At 47.1% G+C, this 18,043-nt stretch overlaps 1 protein-coding gene across 3 annotated transcripts in view; it reads left to right on the top strand.

Moving 5' to 3' along the window:
• Positions 1-11,899, top strand: part of LOC140388133 (uncharacterized) — a 248,913-nt gene extending 237,014 nt beyond the window's left edge. For 2 of the 3 annotated variants that reach the window (XM_072471826.1, XM_072471827.1), the window contains exon 18: positions 11,231-11,296. Coding sequence is in view for 1 of the 3 variants with exons in the window: in XM_072471828.1 (XP_072327929.1) it covers positions 11,231-11,368 (138 nt within the window). In the remaining 2 variants the exon portion in view is untranslated. Of the gene's footprint in view, positions 1-11,230 lie in introns of all 3 variants that reach the window. The other variant, XM_072471828.1, reaches the window with a different exon arrangement.
• Positions 11,900-18,043: the final 6,144 nt, after the last annotated feature.

Below are 18,043 nucleotides of genomic sequence, written 5' to 3'. Positions count from 1 at the left end.
CTATGATGTTTACCTGAGTATCATGACATCCCCCTTTTTTTACAAGAACATGTGCCTACGTGTAGCTAAATGTGTGTGTGTGCAATATTTACAGCATGTACATGGGGCTAAACTATATACAAGGGGTGATGTCGGGTGTGACATAACAACGAGGTTGTACCATAAACAAAGAACGGGGAAATGTTGAACGACAAAACTAATTCCTGTAACGATAAGAACAGAAACATATTAACACAGTGGTAGTATGAGTTCAATGTACAAGCAGTCTCATAAGTCCAGTCTAGTAGGTGGGCGACGAATTCGGGTTGACCGCCTCAAGGGTGGGTCTGGATCCACCGGCTGAGGAATGGGCCTGGCCACGGGCGACGACGGAAGTGGCATGGTGGCAGGCAGCTCCACGAAGTCGATATCAGGAACAACAGAAGGGCGCGGTGTCGATGTAAGTTCCCATAGCGAGCGTGGAAGTAGGCGAAGAGCCCGGCGATTGCGTCTACGAATGGATCCATCAGGCATGCGAACCAGGAACGAGCGGGGAGCCACGCGTCGGAGAACTTCAGCAGGTGCTGACCAGCCACCTTCTGGTCGGTGGATGCGGACATCGTCTCCAGGGGCCAGGGCGGGAAGATCAGTTGCCCGTGTGTCATATGCCCTCTTCTGGCAACCGCGCTGCTGTTGCATTCTGTGTAGTACCGGAGCATGGTTGGTTGTGGGTACCAGAATGGAAGGCACAGTGGTCCTGAGGGCGCGACCCATCAACAGCTGGGCTGGTGAGAGGCCAGTGGCTAGTGGGGCCGAGCGATAGGCCAGCAGGGCTAGGCAGAAATCCGATCCGGCAGCAGCAGCCTTGCAGAGGAGCCGCTTGACGATCTGAACGCCCTTCTCCGCCTTTCCATTGGACTGGGGATGCAGAGGGCTGGACGTCACGTGTGTGAAACCATACGAGGAAGCAAAAGATGACCATTCCTAGCTGGCGAAACAGGGCCCATTGTCCGACATGACAGTCATCGGAATGCCGTGGCAAGCGAAGGTGTCTTTGCAGGCCCTTATGACAGCGGACGATGTCAAATCGTGCAGGCGTATGACCTCTGGATAGTTGGAAAAGTAGTCAATGACGATGACATAGTCCCTGCCGAGCACGTGAAAGAGGTCCACACCCACCTTCGCCCAGGGGGACGTCACCAGCTCATGGGGCAGAAGCGTCTCAGGAGGTTGCGCCGGTTGAAACCTTTGGCAGGTGGGGCAGTTGAGCACCATATTGGCAATGTCATCACTGATGCCCGGCCAGTATACCGCCTCTCGGGCCCTCCATCTGCACTTCTCGACCCCCCAGGTGGCCTTCGTGTAGTTGGTCGAGGACCAGCTTGTGCATGCATTGCGGAATCACAATCCGGTCCCGCTTTAGAAGGACACCATCAATGACGGCCAAGTCGTCTCGGACATTGTAGAACTGCGGGCACTGCCCTTTGAGCCACCCTCCTGTTATGTGGCGCATCACACGTTGTAGAAGGGGGTCAGCCGCAGTCTCTCGGCGAATACGGGCCAGACTGGAGTCATCAGCTGGCAGATATGCCGATGTGAAAGCCACCTGCGCCTCGACCTGACAGACGAACCCCTCCGAATCTGGCGGTGTGCTCACCGCTCCAGATAGGGCATCCGCAGTGATAAGGTCCTTACCCGGGGTGTAGACCAGTTGGAAGTCATACCTCCTAAGTTTAAGTAGGATGTGCTGGAGGCGAGGGGTCATCTCGTTCAGGTCCTTATTTATGAAGCTGACCAGGGGGCGGTGGTCAGTCTCAACGGTAAACTGGGGGAGACCATACACATAGTCATGGAACCTGTCTATCCCGGTTAGCAAGCCCAGGCACTCCTTTTCGATCTGCGCGTAGCGCTGTTCTGTGGGGGTCATGGCCCGCGAGGCATAGGCGACCGGGGCCCATGACGCAGTGTCATCCCGCTGTAGGAGCACCGCCCCAATGCTGGGCTGGCTGGAATCAGTCGAGATTTTAGTGTCACGAGATGTGTCGAAAAACGCCAATACCGGTGCTGTGGTGAGCTTTAAGTTTGAGCTCCTCCCATTCCTGCTGGTGTGTGTGTAGCCACTGGAACTCTGTGGACTTCTTGACGAGGTGACGCAGAGCTGTCGTGTGGGAGGCAAGGTTGGGAGTGAACTTCCCCAGGAAGTTGACCATGCCTAGGAAGCGTAGCAATGCTTTCTTGTCCGCCGGCTGCGGCATGGCTGTAATGGCGCTCACCTTGTCTGCATCCGGACGGACCCCTGACCGGGAAATGTGGTCCCCCAGGAACTTCAGCTCGGTTTGGCCGAAAGAACACTTGGCTCGGTTGAGGCGCAGGCCGTTTTCCCGTATGCGCGCAAAGACGCGCTGGAGACGATAGATGTGCTCCTGTGGTGTGGTGGACCAGATGATGATGTTGTCCACGTAGACGTGCACCCCTTCGATGCCTTCCATCATCTGCTCCATGATCCTATGAAAGACCTCGGATGCTGAGATGATGCCAAATGGCATTCGGTTGTAACAGAACCTGCCGAAAGGGGTGTTGAAGGTGCGCAGCTTTCGGCTGGACGGATCCAGTTGGATCTGCCAAAAACCCTTTGAGGCATCCAGTTTCGTGAAGATTTTAGCCCGGGCCATTTTGCTCGTGATCTCTTCCCGTTTGGGTATGGGTTCCCTCATTATGTTGTTGTTGAGGTCTTTTGGATCAATGCAGATCCGGAGCTCGCCGGAGGGCTTCTTAACACATACCATGGAGCTGACCCATGGCGTGGGCTCCGTGACCCGGGATAGGGACCCCTTGGTCCTGAAGATCCTGCAGCTGCTGCTTGAGGCGGTCTTTGAGTGGCGCTGGGACCCTGCGAGGTGCGTGAATGACCGGAGTGGCGTCCGGTTTGAGCCAAATTCTGTAGGTGTAGGGCAGTGTTCCCATGCCCTCAAATGCCTCCTGGTTGTGGGCGAGGAGCGATTGGAGCTGTGCGCTGAACTCTACATCCGGGAAGTCAGATGTGCCGTCTGGAGAGAGAGAGTGGACTCGTTGCACGAGGTGGAGAGCCTTGCATGCCTGTGCGCCTAGCAGGGAGTCCTTCGATGATCCGACTATCTCGAATGAGAGTGTGGCCGTGTGTGTGTTGTGTGTCACCTGGAGCTGGCAGGATCCCATAGCTGGGATAACCTTCCCGTTGTAGTCGACCATCCTGCAACGGGACGGCTGAATTGGTGGTCTGACCTTCATGGCGTAGAAGGCTGACCATGCTATGAGGTTGGCAGAGGCGCCAGTATCCAGACGGAATGTTATCGGTGATCGGTTGACCGTTAGGGTGGCACACCATTCATCACCCGGATTGATCGTGTTAAATTGCACCGGCTGGTGGGTCCTGGCTGGAGACATTCGGTTCCCATCAATGACCACAACACGGAAGGCGTCCCGGTCGTCTGTGTCACTGGTCTGGATATCGTCTGGACACGACTCGTAATAAGGAGGCTGAATGGTCCGCACGTCCCTGCGAGGTTGTCGGAGTTGGGGAACATTGACAGGTTGAGCTGCTCGACAGCAAGCAGCGTAGTGGTCCACCTTGCCACAGCGGAGGCATTGTCGGTTTCTTGCGGGACATTGCCGCTTTAAATGTGCGGCTCCACAGTTGCCGCACGTCGTGACGTCATGGCGTTCGTTGCGCCACTGCGCATGCGCAGTTCGGTCTTGCGTCGAGCGCGCCTGCACATCACGTCCCTCAGTGTTGCCGTAGTTTTTGCGCGCAAAATGGCCGCCCTCGTCCGGGCCGCGGGCCAGGAGGAATTCGATCGCCTGGACCCGTTCGGCCTCGTCGGGGGCCTGCCTCGCCGATCCGGCCGCGTAGGACCCCTGCCGTGCCAATTCGGCCGCCTGACTATCCCCGATATACATGTGCTCATAGTCAATTGAAGATTGCCAATTAAACCATCACATGTTTCTCTTCACCGTAACAATGTAACTGGCATTAACAAACCTTAGCAATGTAATTGACAAAACATTAACACTTCACACTGTTCTCCAAGGGTGCAGAGGGAAAAGCCCCCTCTTGTGAGGAGAGGGGGTGTTTTCTCTCTCTCTCTCTCTCTCTCACACACCGTGCCCTGCATCCATGTGTCCTTTTCCAGTAGTCTGCACTGCTCATTTGGGCGCCTTTCCGCCGATGTGGGGCTACCGTTGGGGCCGGGGAGAGCTGGTGGGGCTTTTTTTATGGTGTCTTGTAAATGCTTTGAGCATATTAGTGATTTTCATGGCATACTTCTGGCATGGTACTGATGCTTTTGTATTCTTGAGTTGTCAATTAATAAAAATATTTCCAGAGGGTGAAGGTACAAAAATAGCATCCAGTCAATCCTGTGAACGTAAAGAGCTTTGTAAATCGTGAACTGCAATTAAAGCAAGTTATAGCCTTTCCTATAGTCTTTGCAAACTTTATATGTTTGTTTTTGTTGGAGATCATGATAAACAAATAGGGCACTTTGGTCACAGCAGTTCCCTTTTGCTCTTTTTTATGCACCATCTTGGACGCAGCCCAGCAAGAATTAAGCGTTAACTTTGCCAGTGATGTTTGGCCCTGATCTGTGAGTGAGCCACAGAGTCAGCTTGAGCCTCTTAGTCTCACAATTGCACATCAGTTTTAGAGAGTAGGTCCATAGAATCCCTATGTGCAGAGGGAGGCCATTCAGCCCATCAAGTCTGAACTGTCATATGAGGAGAGACTAAATCGAGGATTATATTCATTGGAATTTAGAAGAGTGAGGGGATCTCATAGAAACTTTTAAAATTTTAACATGATTAGAAAGAGTAGATTCAGAAAGAATGTTCCCAATGGTGGGGAGTCCAGAACTAATAATAATAATCTTTATTATTGTCACAAGTAGGCTTACATTAACACTGCAATGAAATTACTGTGAAAGCCCCCTAGTCACCACGCTCCGGCATCTGTTCGGGTACACAGAGGGAGAATTCAGAATGTTCAATTCACCCAACAGCACGTCTTTCGGGACTTGTGGGAGGAAACCAGAGCACCCGGAGGAAACCCACACAGACACGTGGAGAACGTGCAGACTCTGCACAGACAGTGACACAAGCGGGAATCAAACCTGAAACCCTGACGTTTTGAAGCAACGGTGCTAACCACTGTGCTACCGTGCCGCCCATAATTAGGGTTCAATGTTTGAGGATAAGGGTAAACCTTTTTGGACTGAGGTGAGGAGAAATTTCTTCACCTGGAGAGTGCTGAATCTGTGGAAGTAATTGAGGCCAAGGGATCAAGGGATATGGGGGGAAGGTGGGATCAGAGCATTGAAATTGATGATTAGCCATGGTCATAATCCATAGCGGAGCAGGTTCAAAGGGCGAATGACCTCTTCCTGCTCCTATTTTCTATGTATGTTTCTATGTAGGACCCTCAGAAAGAGCACTCTACCTAGGCCAAACTTCCCAACATATCCCAGTAACCAGGCACAATGATCATGAACATTCCACCTAACCTGCACATCTTTGGACTGTGGGGGGAGCAGCCAGAGGAAACCCACGCAGACACAGGGAAGACGGCAAACTCCACACAGTCACCCAAGGCCAGAATCAAACCCGGGTCCCTGGTGCTGTGAGGCAGCAGTGCTAACCACTGTGCTATAATGTCAGAACCCTGGGCATAACGTGGGCTTTATGATCGCCTGCCCATTGTAGAACCTGGTGTTGATTTTTATTTCTGTTCAAATCAGTGGTATGGCAAATTAGGGAGTTCTATAGTGGGTGATTAATCAATTTTACACCCAGGGAGTTGAAAATTAACCCCTTCACTCAAGTTTCATGCAACAAAGTAAAATGTTTCTGGTGCTGCAAAGACCTGTAGAAACATACAGGTCACAGATATAGGTTGAGAGGCGGTCGATTTAGAACTGAGATGAGGAGAAACTACTCCTCGCAGAGGATGATGAATTTGTGAACTCGCTGCCCCATAGTACAGTGGAGTCTAAATCATTAACTGGTTTCAAGAGGGAGATATATATATTTATGATTTAGAAAATGGGTTAAAGGAATATGGGGGACAGGCTCGAAGTGCTGAATTACCTACTTCTGCTCTTAATTCCGATGTTCCTATGTTCTGGTTATCCCAATAGGTGATATTTAGTTTATCACACTGGAAGGTGATATTTTCCTTTTTAACGTCTACTGGACAATGTTCAGGGATTGTCATTGTAACATCTCATGTGAATATATTAGCTTGGGGTTTTTAAAAGCAAGAAAATATCCTGTTGTGCAAAACATCTTATTTAATTAACAGGAATCCTGTATTATTCGAAATATAAAGAACTTGCATTTCTGTCTCATCTTTCATATGACCTCAGCATGTCTCAAAGCACGTTAATTAATTCACAGGATGTGGTTCTCGCTGGCTAGGCCAACAATTAATGCCCTTCCCTAATTGCCCTTGAGGAGGTGGTGGTGAGCTGCCTTCTTGAACCGCTGCTGTACATGTGGTGTAGGTACACCCACAGCGCTGTTAGGGAGGGAGTTCCAGGATTTTGACCCAGCGACAGTGAAGGAACAGCGATTATATGTTTCTAAGTCGGTGGAGTTTGTCTTAGAGGGGATAGTGAATGTTGTGTTGTTTCCTTGTGTCTGCTGCCCTTATTCTTTTCGGCTGTTCATGGGTTTTATAGTGCTGTTTAAGGACCTTGGTGAATTGCTGCCGTACATCTAGTCACATGGTACACACTGCTGCCACTGGGCGTCGGTGGTGGAAGGAGTGAGTGTTTAAAGTGGTGAATGAGGTGCCAATCAAAGGGGCCGTTGTATCCCGGATGGATTTGAACTTTTTGGGTGTTATTGGAACCACACACAATAAGACACGTGGGGAGAATTCCAGCACATTCCTGACTTTTGCCTTGTGAAAGACTTTGGGGAGTCAGACGGTGAGTTACTCACTGCAGGATTTCCAGCCTCTGGCCTTCCCTTGTAGCCACAGTATTTATGTAGTCATTCCATTTAACTGTTGTTCAATGAGTCCCAGTGCCTCATGGCGCCGAGGTCCCAGGTTCGGTCCCGGCCCTGGGTCACTGTCCGTGTGGAGTTTGCACATTCTCCCCGTGTTTGCGTTGGTTTCACCCACATAACCCAAAGGATGTGCAGGGTAGGTGCATTGGCCGCGCTAAATTGCCCCTTAATTGAAAAAAATCAATTGGGCACTCTAAATTTATTAAATAAAAGGAAAATGCCAGAAAGGATGACATTAAAAATGTGAAGCAAAAATTGCCACCAGAGATTGAACAGTCTGGTGTTCTTTTCTTTAGACAAGAGAGGGCTCAGGGTGAACTTGATAGAAATCTTTAAAATTCTGAAAGGATTTGATGCGGTAGACATAAAGAACATGTTTTGACTTACAGGGGGTCTAAAACAATGGGATATGAATATAATATAGTCGCTGATTAATCCAATAAGGAATTAAATACAAATGTATTTACCCAAGGTGTGGTGGGAATATGGAAGTTATTACCACGGAGAGTGGTTGAGGTTAATAGTGTTGATATTGAAGAAAATAAGGTACAGAAAGCAGGAACATAAAGGCCAGTTCACCTAATACCTACCATTGGGAAAATGCTAGAATCCATTATTAAAGAATAGTACAGTATTTAGAAAGTCAGAATATAATCAGTCAGTGTCAACATGGTTTTATGAAAGAGAAATCGTGTTTGACAAGTTGATTAGTGTTCTTGGAGGATGTTACAAGTAGGGTGGATAAAGGGCAACTAGTCGATGTAATGTATTGTGAGGTGAAAGCGACTGCCCTTGACATCAAGGCAGCATTTGACCAAGTATGGCATCAAGGAGCCCTTGCTAAACTGGAGTCAATGGCAATCAGGGAGAAACTCTCTGCTCATTGGAGTCATACCTAGCACAAAGGTTGTGGTTTCTGCAGGTCACATTCATCTCAGCTCCAGGACATCACTGCAGGAGTTCCGCAGAGTAGTGTCCTAGGTCCATTCATCTTCAACTACTTCACCAATGACCTTGTCTCCACCACAAGGTCAGCAGTAAGGATGTTCGCTGCTAATTGTGCAAAGTTCAGCACCATTCACAACTTCTCAGATACTGAAGCAGTAAGACATGGCCAATATCCAGGCTCAGTCTGACATGTGGCAAGTAAAATTAGTTCCACACAAGTTTCAGGCAATAACTATCTCCAGCAAGAAATAATCTAACCATCACTCCTTGACATTCAATGGCATTACCATTGCTGAATCCTCTACAATCAACATCCTGGGGATCACTACTGACCAAGAACTGAACTGGATAAGCCATAGAAATGCTGCGGCTACAAAAGCAGGTCAGAATCCTAAGGCATGTAACACATCTCCCCAAATTCTGTCCACCATCTACAAGGTAGTAGTCAGAAGTGTGATGGAATACTTCCTACTTGACTGGATGAGTGCAGCTACAACAACACTCATGAAGCTCGACAGCAATTGAGACAAAGCAGTCCACTTGATTGGCACCCCATCCATTAAACTTTCACTTATTCTATCACTTACACACTGTAGCAGCAGTGTGAACCACGTGCAAGATGCACTGCTGCAGTAACTCACCAAGGTTCTTTAGACCTTCCAAACCCACGTCACTACCACCTAGAAGGACAAAGACAGGAGATGAATGGAAACACCATCATCTGGAGGTTTCCCTTGAAGCCACATGCCATCCTGACTTGGAAATATATCGCCATTCCTTCATTGTCGTTGGGTCAAAAGTATGGTACTCCCTCCCAAACAGCACAGTGGGTGTACCTACACCACATGGACTGCAGTGGATTAACAAATCAGGTCACCAGCACCTTTTCAAGGGCAATTAGGGATGGGCAATAAATGCTGGACTTGCCATTAATACCCACACCCCATGAGTGAATAAAATTAAATTTGGATTTCTAAAAGGCATTTGATAAGGTGCTACATAAAAGGTTGTTGTGGGTCAAGAATATATGATGTTGGGGGAAATATATGAGCATGGATAGGGGATTGACTAACTAACAGGAAACAGAGTGACATTTAGAAAATCAGAATATAATCAGGTAGTGTCAACATGGTTTTATGAAAGAGAAATCGTGTTTGACATTGATTAGTGTTCTTTGAGGATGTTACAAGCAGGATGAATAAAGGGCAACTAGTAGATGTATTGTGAGGTGAAAGCGACTGCCCTTGACATCAAGGCAGCATTTGACCAAGTATGGCATCAAGGAGCCCGAGCAAAACTGGAGTCAATGGGAATCAGGGAGAAAGTCTCTGCTCATTGGAGTCATACCTAGCACAAAGGAAGATGGTTGTGGTTGCTGAAGGTCAATCATCTCAGTTCCAGAATATCACTGCAGGAGTTCCTCAGGATAGTGTCCTAGGCCCAATCATCTTCAACTACTTCACCAATGACCTTCTCTCCATCATAAGGTCAGAAGTAAGGATGGTCGCTGATAATTGCACAAAGTTCAGGACTATTCATGACTCCTCAGATACTGAAGCAGACCATGTCCAAATACAGCAAGAAATGGACAATATCCAGGCTCAGACTGACATGTAGCAAGTAAAATTTGTGCCACACAAGTGCTAGACAATGACTATCTCCAGCAAGAGAGAATCTAATCATCACTCCTTGACATTCAATGGTATTACCATCGCGGAATCCTCCACAATCAACATCCTGGGGATCACTATTGACCAGAAACTGATGGGTCATTTTTAGATTGGCAAATTGTAATTAGTGGGGTGCTACAGGGATCAGCACTGGGGTAAAAACTACTTGTAATCTATATTAATGATTTGGGCAGCACATTGGCACAGTGGTTAGCACTGCTGCCTCACAGCTCCAGGGACCCGGGTTCAATTATGGCCTTGGGTGGCTGTCAATGTGGGTTTGTATGTTCTCCCCCTATCTGCATGGGTTTCCTGCAGGTGCTCAAGTTTCCTCCCACGTCCAAAGATGTGCAGGTCAGGTGAATTGGTCATGCTAAATTGCCCCTTAGTGTCCAAAGGTTAGGTGGGGTTACGGGGATGGGGCAGGGGAGTGGGACTGGATAGGCTGAATGGCCTTCTTCTGCACTTTAGGTATTCTATTCTATGATTAAGGGAGAGTGGATATTGTGGTCAAATTTGCTGCACATACAAAAATAGATTGGAATGCAAGTTGTGAGGAGGACAGAAAGATCTGCAAAAGGTATAAATAGGTTACGTGAGTGGGCAAAAATTTGGCATATAGAGCATAATGTGGGAGGAAAACGTGAGGTTGTCCAGTTTTGTGGGAAGAATAGAAAAACAGAATATTATTTAAATGGAGAGAGACTGCAGAATGCTGTGATACAGAGGGATCTGGGTGTCCTGGTACAGGAATCACAGGAAGTTAGCATGTAGGTACAGCAAGTCATTCGGAATATGAAAGTAGAGAAGTTTTGCCGCAACTGTGAAGGGTGTTGGTGAGACCATTCTTAGAGTATTGTGTATGGTTTTGGCCCCCCTATTTAAAGAGGGATATATTTGTTTTTGAAGCAGTTCAGAGGGTGGGTCACCAGGCTGATACCTGGCATGAGGGGGGGGTTATCTTATCACAAAATGTTGAGCAGGTTGGATTTGTACTCTGGAGTTCAGAAGAATGGGGATGGGCGGGGTGAACCTTAATGAAACTTATAAAATTCTGAAGGGGTTTGACAGGGTTAGATTCTGAGAGGGTGTTTCTGCCCCATGGGGGAATCTTGAACAAGGGGGCATAATTTCAGAATAAGGGGTCTTCCATTTAAGACGGAGATGTGGAGGAATTCCTTCTCTCAGAGGATAGTTAATATTTGGAATTCTTTTCCCAAGAGTGAAGTGGAAGCTGGGGCTTTGGATATATTCAAGGCCGGCTTCGACAGATTTCTGATCTACAAAAGAATCGAGGGTTATGGGGGGGCAGCAGGAAAGTGAATTGAGACCACAATCGGGTGAGTCATCCTATTGAATGGTGGAGCAGGCTTGAAGGAACAAATGTTCTGCTCCTGCTCTTATTTAAGTTCTTATTTTCAAATGGAAGTTAGATAAGTACAAGAGGCAGGAAGGAAGGGAAACAATCTGCTGATGAGATGAAGTAGGGTGGGAATAGGTTTGTGCGGAGCATAAATAGCAGCATGGACTAAAGAGGCCTGTTACAGTGCTGGAAATTCTATGTAATTGTATCTGTTGTTGTTTTTCAGCCTCACCATCGAGGGGTGCTGTATGTGAATCCCTCTCCGTCAGCCTCACCTCTACAACAGTTTTACGGCAAGGCTTCTCGCAATATCAACATGCCCAATCAGGCCTCATCCTGTCCCCCAGTCCTCTCTAATCTTTAAATTGAATTTCAGCAATATTGCTCTCTTGAAATTCACACCCTCTGTGAGCTGTGCAGTTGAAAAACTTGAAGAAAAGCTTGAAACTGACAGAGAAGTGCAAAGTTTATTTTTTCTATGATGAAATGATGTTTGAAATGTTTATACATAGGATCTAGCAGCTCATGCTCCAATTCCATGAAACGCAGTTTTCAAATGGAAAATGACCCAAGTGTTCGGCTTGATAGAGACCATTTAGTTTTTAACATGTGACAAACAACGGGTGATGGGGGTGTGTGGGGGTGGTCCTGTGATGACATAATAAGAACCCAAACCGTGACTGCCACCACGGTTAGTTCTGCGAATAGTGAGGTGTACACACATGACAGTGGCACAGCTCACAGCCTAGACGCTCAGGAGCTCACTTTGCTGGGCAAGTAGGGAATATCACGTTAACTTTAACCTTGGCCCGTGATGTAAAATGATTGATATTGAATCAGTAACTCAGGGTGGCAGTAAATAGTAGGCTGTGGGAGTAGATTGGTAGCTCGTGATGTTGGGGGGGGTGGGGGGGGGTGCATTGGGGAGACTGGGAATGAATTGCCAACCCCCCCCCAATGGTGGGGGTATGGAATCATTGGTTGGACCATTTGGATGGTTGGAGGTGAGGGGCAAACAAGGACTTGGTTTATTTTTAAAGTGGTTCAAGAGGAACTTGCTCCTCCCAGTTCTATATTTCGGTAAGTATGAGCAGGTTAGAGGGAGGTTTCCTTCCTGTTGCTTAGCGCCATAATTATGTTGTGCTAGATCAGCGCTTTGCGACTCAAATGCTGAGTCCCACATAAATCACAAGGGTCTAATTCCAATAAATTACTCTGGCCTTTAAACATTCCCAACATTTGTTCCTGGGGAAACGGTGGTGTTGTGGTATTGTCACTGGACTAGTAATCCAGAGACCCAGATTAATGCTCTCTGGACCAGGGTTCAAATCCCACCAGGGCAGATTTGAATTCAATAAAATAAAATAAATCGGAAATTAAAAGTCTAATGATGACCATAAAACGGTTGTCATAAAAACACATCTGGTTCACTAACGTCCTTTAGGGAAGGAAATCTGCCGTCCTTACCTGGTCTGACCTACATGTGACTCCAGATCCACGGCAATGTGGTTGACTCTTAACTGCCCTCTGAAATGGCTGAGCAAGCTGCTCAGTTCAAGGGCAATACATGCTGGCCCAGCCAGTGGCCCCCACATGCCTCAAATGAATTTTAAAAAACATCTACCTCATCTAAAATAGTGGACTGTGTGCTTGCTCCATTTTGGTGACTGAGTGGACCTGAATTTGCAAACCATAGTGTGACCCATCTCCTTTTCCTTTGTATATTGATCAATTTGTGTTGGAATCACAACTTGGTTTAAAAGCTCTCCAGCCTATAGATTGGAATTCCACTTTATCAGTCAAAGGGTATTGTTACAAAACAATTCTCCATCATTATTTCAAAGATTAGATGAATTGTCTTCAAACATTTCAACAAACAGCCTCTGATGTTTAATTGCTCATGAAATCTTTAGTTGAGGGAAGGCAAAAAACTTTTTTTTAAATGGACACATCTGTACTCCTTACCGCTTCTAAAATTACGCTTCTTTTCCTTTCTTCCCAGTTAGCAGAAATAGATATCTTCACCAAAAAAAGATGGGTTTAAACTAAGAAACATGATGTAGTGACCCCAATCAGAAGGCAGTCAAGCCCTGGTTTGAAATTCAGTTTCTTCAGGGTATTCAGTCTCCGGCTGATTAGCTCACCTCAGCTTGCATGAACAGATATCACCAGTTCTGGAACCCCTTGCAACAGAGATGAGGAGGAATTTCTTCAGCCAGAGGGTGGTGAATCTGTGGAACTCTTTGCCTCAGAAGGCTGTGGAGGTCAAATCACTGAGTGTCTTTAAGACAGAGGTAGATAAGTTTTTGATCAATAAGGGAATCAGGGGTTATGGGGAGAAGCCAGGAGAATGGGGATGAGAAAAATATCAGCCATGATTGAATGGCAGAGCAGACTTGATGGGCCAAGTGGCCTAATTCTGCTCCTATGTCTTATGGTCTTATGGTCTATTTAGGCATAGCCTCCTCTGTTTTCAGGGAAGGGCAAGAGTTCTGCTACACCATCTTTGTCATTGGATTGAGACAATCTGGGTAAACGTGATGGTGGAGATAAAAAGTATCAATCTTTTCCGCAGATTCATAAATGTTCTTTGTCAAATGCTGATCACTTCTGAAAATGTTTGCTTTACGTTTGATCCAAGTAAAAGATTAAAATATCCTTTTTAAAAATGTGTGTTGTGATTTCATATTCTTTATTCTCTGTCTCTCATTAGCTTAATAAATACTTGTGCGATATGATGAGTCAATATAAAGATATAGGCTATCTGTATGTACTATATGTGATGTTCTTTACTTTCTGAATGAGAATGGCTTCGAAGTGTGTCTCACAACGAACATCAAGCTTAGTTTTGAACAAAGCTAATTTATTTACACTACAACTAAATAGATTTGACTTGCAAAATATAAAAGATTACAGATTTACTAAAACTATGATTATAATTACAGAGCTCCTGATAACACGACTATTCTTTACCTCGTCTAACAACTTTCTCCCCGACTCCAGAGTATCATGTGATCCAATTGTATACACTTGATCGCCATCTTGTGGTTGGATGCAGTTACAGTAAATTGTTAACCCTTCATTATTCTTACAATTTACATATTGTCACACTATAGTCTGTGCTGATGTTGGGTTTGGATATATTTCATTTAAGGCCTTATTATCGTGTAATTAAATATAACTTCCATTTCTTTTAATTTTTCTAATTAAGGGGCAGGCTGAGACTCACGCAAATACGGGAGAACGTGCAAACGCCACACGGAGAGTGACCAGTGGCTGGAATCGAACCCAGGTCCTCGGTGCCATGAGGCTCAGTGCCAAGCACTGCACCACTGTGCCGCCCAATACAACTTCCATTTCTATTGGGCAGCACGGTGGTGCAGTGGTTAGCACTGCTGCCTACAGCACTGAGGACCCGGTGAACAAAAAACTTCCATTTCTATAGTGCCTTTTGATGGCAACTACTTTCTTGTTCTATATTGTTTTGTTATCTTAAACACCAGAGTACATAGACATTAGTTGTGACTACCTGCCGAATTAATCTTAACAAGCTCATGTTACACAATCCAACATGAATACTCGGTCAGATAATGAATCCACCAGGGGAGAGAACACCAGAAGTCATCATCTCCCTGGACGCAGACAGGGCCGAGTGGAAGTACCTCATAGAGATACTGGAGTGGTTTGAGCTCGTGCAGGGTTCACTGCTTGGGTGAAACTCCTGTTCAGCGCTCTCAGGGCGAGCATGCGGACTAACACCACCAGCTCTAAATACATCCAGCTGCACAGGGGCACAAGACAGGGATGCACGCTGTCCTTGCTCCTATTCGCCAGTGATTGAACCACTGGCAATCGCCCTCAGAACAAAAAATTGGAAGGCGATCCGGAGAGGAGACAGAGAGCACAGAGTCTCACTCTATGCAGATGACCTGCTCCTCTATGTCTCGGACGGCCAAAGCAGCATGGAGGGGATCATGAAGCTCCTGAAAGCGTTTGGAACCTTTTCAGGCTACAAATACAACCTGAGCAAAAATGAAATCTTCCCAGTGAACTCACAAGGGAGAGGGACAGAGCTGGAGGGACTACCATTTAAGCAAGCCCAAACTAAATTCTGCTACCTGGGGATCCAAATTGCCCACGACTGGTCATGGATCCACAAATGAGACCTGATAAGTCTGGTGGAGAAAGTAAAGAAGGGCCTGCAGAGGTGGGATACACTCCCACTCTCCCTGGGGAGGGGAGGGGGAGGGTGCAGACGATCAAGATGAACATACTGCCCAGGTTCCACTTCCTGTTCAGATCCGTACTGATCTACATCCCCAAGGCCTTTTTTAACATGATAGATAAAATGTTCATGGTGTTTGTGTGTGTGTTTGGCGCGGGGGGAGTGGGGGTGGGGGGGGAAGAACCAAATGATCCCCAAAAAGGTCCTGCAGAAAAAGAGAAGCATGGGAGGCCTGGCCCTCCCAAACCTACAATACTACCACTGGGCGGCCACAGTGGAAAGAGTGAGAGGATTGGTAAGGGAGCCGGAAACGGAATGGGTAAGGCTGGATGAGAGTTCCTGCATAGGGACGTCCCTCTGGGATCTTACCATAGCAACACTCCCATTCTCGCCAGCCAAGTACTCTACAAACTAAATGGTTTTAGCCACGCTCCAGACATGGAACCAGCAAAGGCAACACTTTGGCCTGATCGAAATGTCCATCTGCAACAACCACAGGTTCGTGCCAGCCACAATAGATGCCACCTTTAAGAGGAGGAGACAGGACAGGACGGGGGGGGGGGGTCACGGATGGTTAGGACTTCTACATGGATGACAACTAGTTACGTTAGAGGAGTTGACAGAGAGGTGGGAACTGTCAAAGAAATGATCTATGACATTTACAAATCAAAAACTTCCTCCGCAAGGAGACGACATCATACCACGTGTTGTGTTCAGCTGCCTTGTCCTTGCGATGATTCTACAGAATTGTTGAGGGCTTATTTAAAATGATGATTTATTAGTTAACACGTGGTAAGGTAACAATCAGAATGCTGTACAAACTAAGTTACTGATAGAGTTACATAGACTCTCCTGGAACTACCCTTATGTGCGACTGTCCTGGTGTACGCCTTCTGACGATAGCCGGATGTCACATGGCTGATGTCTGACGCTACCTGCTGGTGGGTGGTCGCATTACTGAGTGTAATGCAATATTATTCACAGGCATATCACCACACCATGGACGCCAGGACACTCAATGATAAAGGAACTGTAGGATGCTGGGGAATTGAGGGGACCTATATGGGCGGCTGTTAGAAGAGTTATGTTTCCCGTTGGACGAGACACAGAAAGAAATGGGAGGAATAACTAGGGATAGAAATTGCATGTGGACTCTGGAGCAAAGCACTAAACAGGGCAAACTCAACCTCCACATGCACAAGGCTGAGCCAAGTGCAGCTGAAAGTGGGGCACAGAGCGCTCCTAACTAGAACCAGGATGAACAGGTGGTTCTTCTCGGAGGTGGATGACAAATGTGAATGGTGCAAGGGAGGTCAGGCCAACCACACCCATATGTTCTGGGCCTGCCCCAGACTTACCGGATTCTGGATAGCCTTCTTTGAGGCAATGTTCAAGGTTGTGGGGATGAGGTGGAGCTGCGTCCGAAAGTGGCAGTCTTCGGGGAATCAGACCAGCCAGAACACTTCATGGGAAGGGGGGGCCAACGCTCTTGCCTTTGCCTCCCTAATTGCCCGCTGGAGACTCCTGCTCGGCTGGCGATCAGCAGCACCACCCAGGCTGGCCGACCTGTTGGAATTTCTCCAACTGGAGAAAATCAAATTTGCCACCCGGGGGTTGGAAGAGGGATTCCACAAGACATGGAAGCCATTCACCAACTTGTTCCAGGACCAGTTTGTAGCCGACAGCCAATAGAGCGGGGTGAGGAAGGGGAAGACACGGAAGAGTCATGGACAGCAAAGGGAGGGGAGGGGGGCGTGGAGGGAGGGGGGTAAAAACCCACAAGAAGACTGTGAGACAAGTGGCACAGCTGCAGGGGGATAAAATCAAGGGCAAAAGGAGGGCCAGAGGGAATGACAAGTGGAGAAGCACAAGCCAGGGCCAACAACAGGCAGAACAGCAGAGGCAGACCAGCCAAATAAGGCCCACAACCACTGAAGGGAGACACCTAAACCCCTCTACACCTCAACATTGTGCAATCATTTTCCAACTAAGCATAGATTATCATAGAATTTACAGTGCAGAAGGAGGCCATTCGGCCCATCAAGTCTGCACCGGCTCTTAGAAAGAGCACCTTACCCAAGGTCAGCACCACCCTATCCCCGTAACCCAGTAACCCCACCCAACACTAAGGGCAATTTTGGACACTAAGGGCAATTTATCATGGCCAATCCACCTAACCTGCACATCTTTGGACTGTGGGAGGAAACCGGAGCACCCGGAGGAAACCCACACACACACGGGGAGAATGTGCAGACTCCGCACAGACAGTGACCCAAGCCGGAATCGAACCTGGGACCCTGGAGCTGTGAAGCAATTGTGCTATCCACAATGCTACCGTGCTGCTTTTTTATTCTTCCTGCCAAAATGAACAACTTCACGCTTTCCCACATTGTACTCCATCTACCGAGTTTTTGCCCACAAACTTAAGCTATCTATATCCATCTGCAAAGTCCGTACGTCTTCACAACATACTTTCCTACATATCTTTATGCAAATTTAGCTACCATGCCTTCGCTCCATATTTCACAATTCCAACATGATGACAATTTACTCAAAACAATTTCTATTTTTGATATCTACATTCCATGCAGAGTAATGCTAAACCACAATACATCAAAAGACACACAAAGCAAACTTCAGATGTACGAGCATCCAGGAAAATATACTTATCCTCAATCTCTCCCAGTGATTCTGTTACGATGGATATATGGTCCATTTAAGCTCTTCAATCGCTTTGTTACTATAAACTATCCAAAACAACATGTCCCAGATCCTCAAGACATGGGCAAGTGACCTTCACAGATTCCTTCAGCA

This window comes from Scyliorhinus torazame, chromosome 13, assembly GCF_047496885.1.
Source record: "Scyliorhinus torazame isolate Kashiwa2021f chromosome 13, sScyTor2.1, whole genome shotgun sequence".
NCBI lineage: Eukaryota > Metazoa > Chordata > Chondrichthyes > Carcharhiniformes > Scyliorhinidae > Scyliorhinus > Scyliorhinus torazame.
Note: the sequence above shows the minus strand (reverse complement) of the source record. Positions and strands in the feature narration are given on the sequence as shown.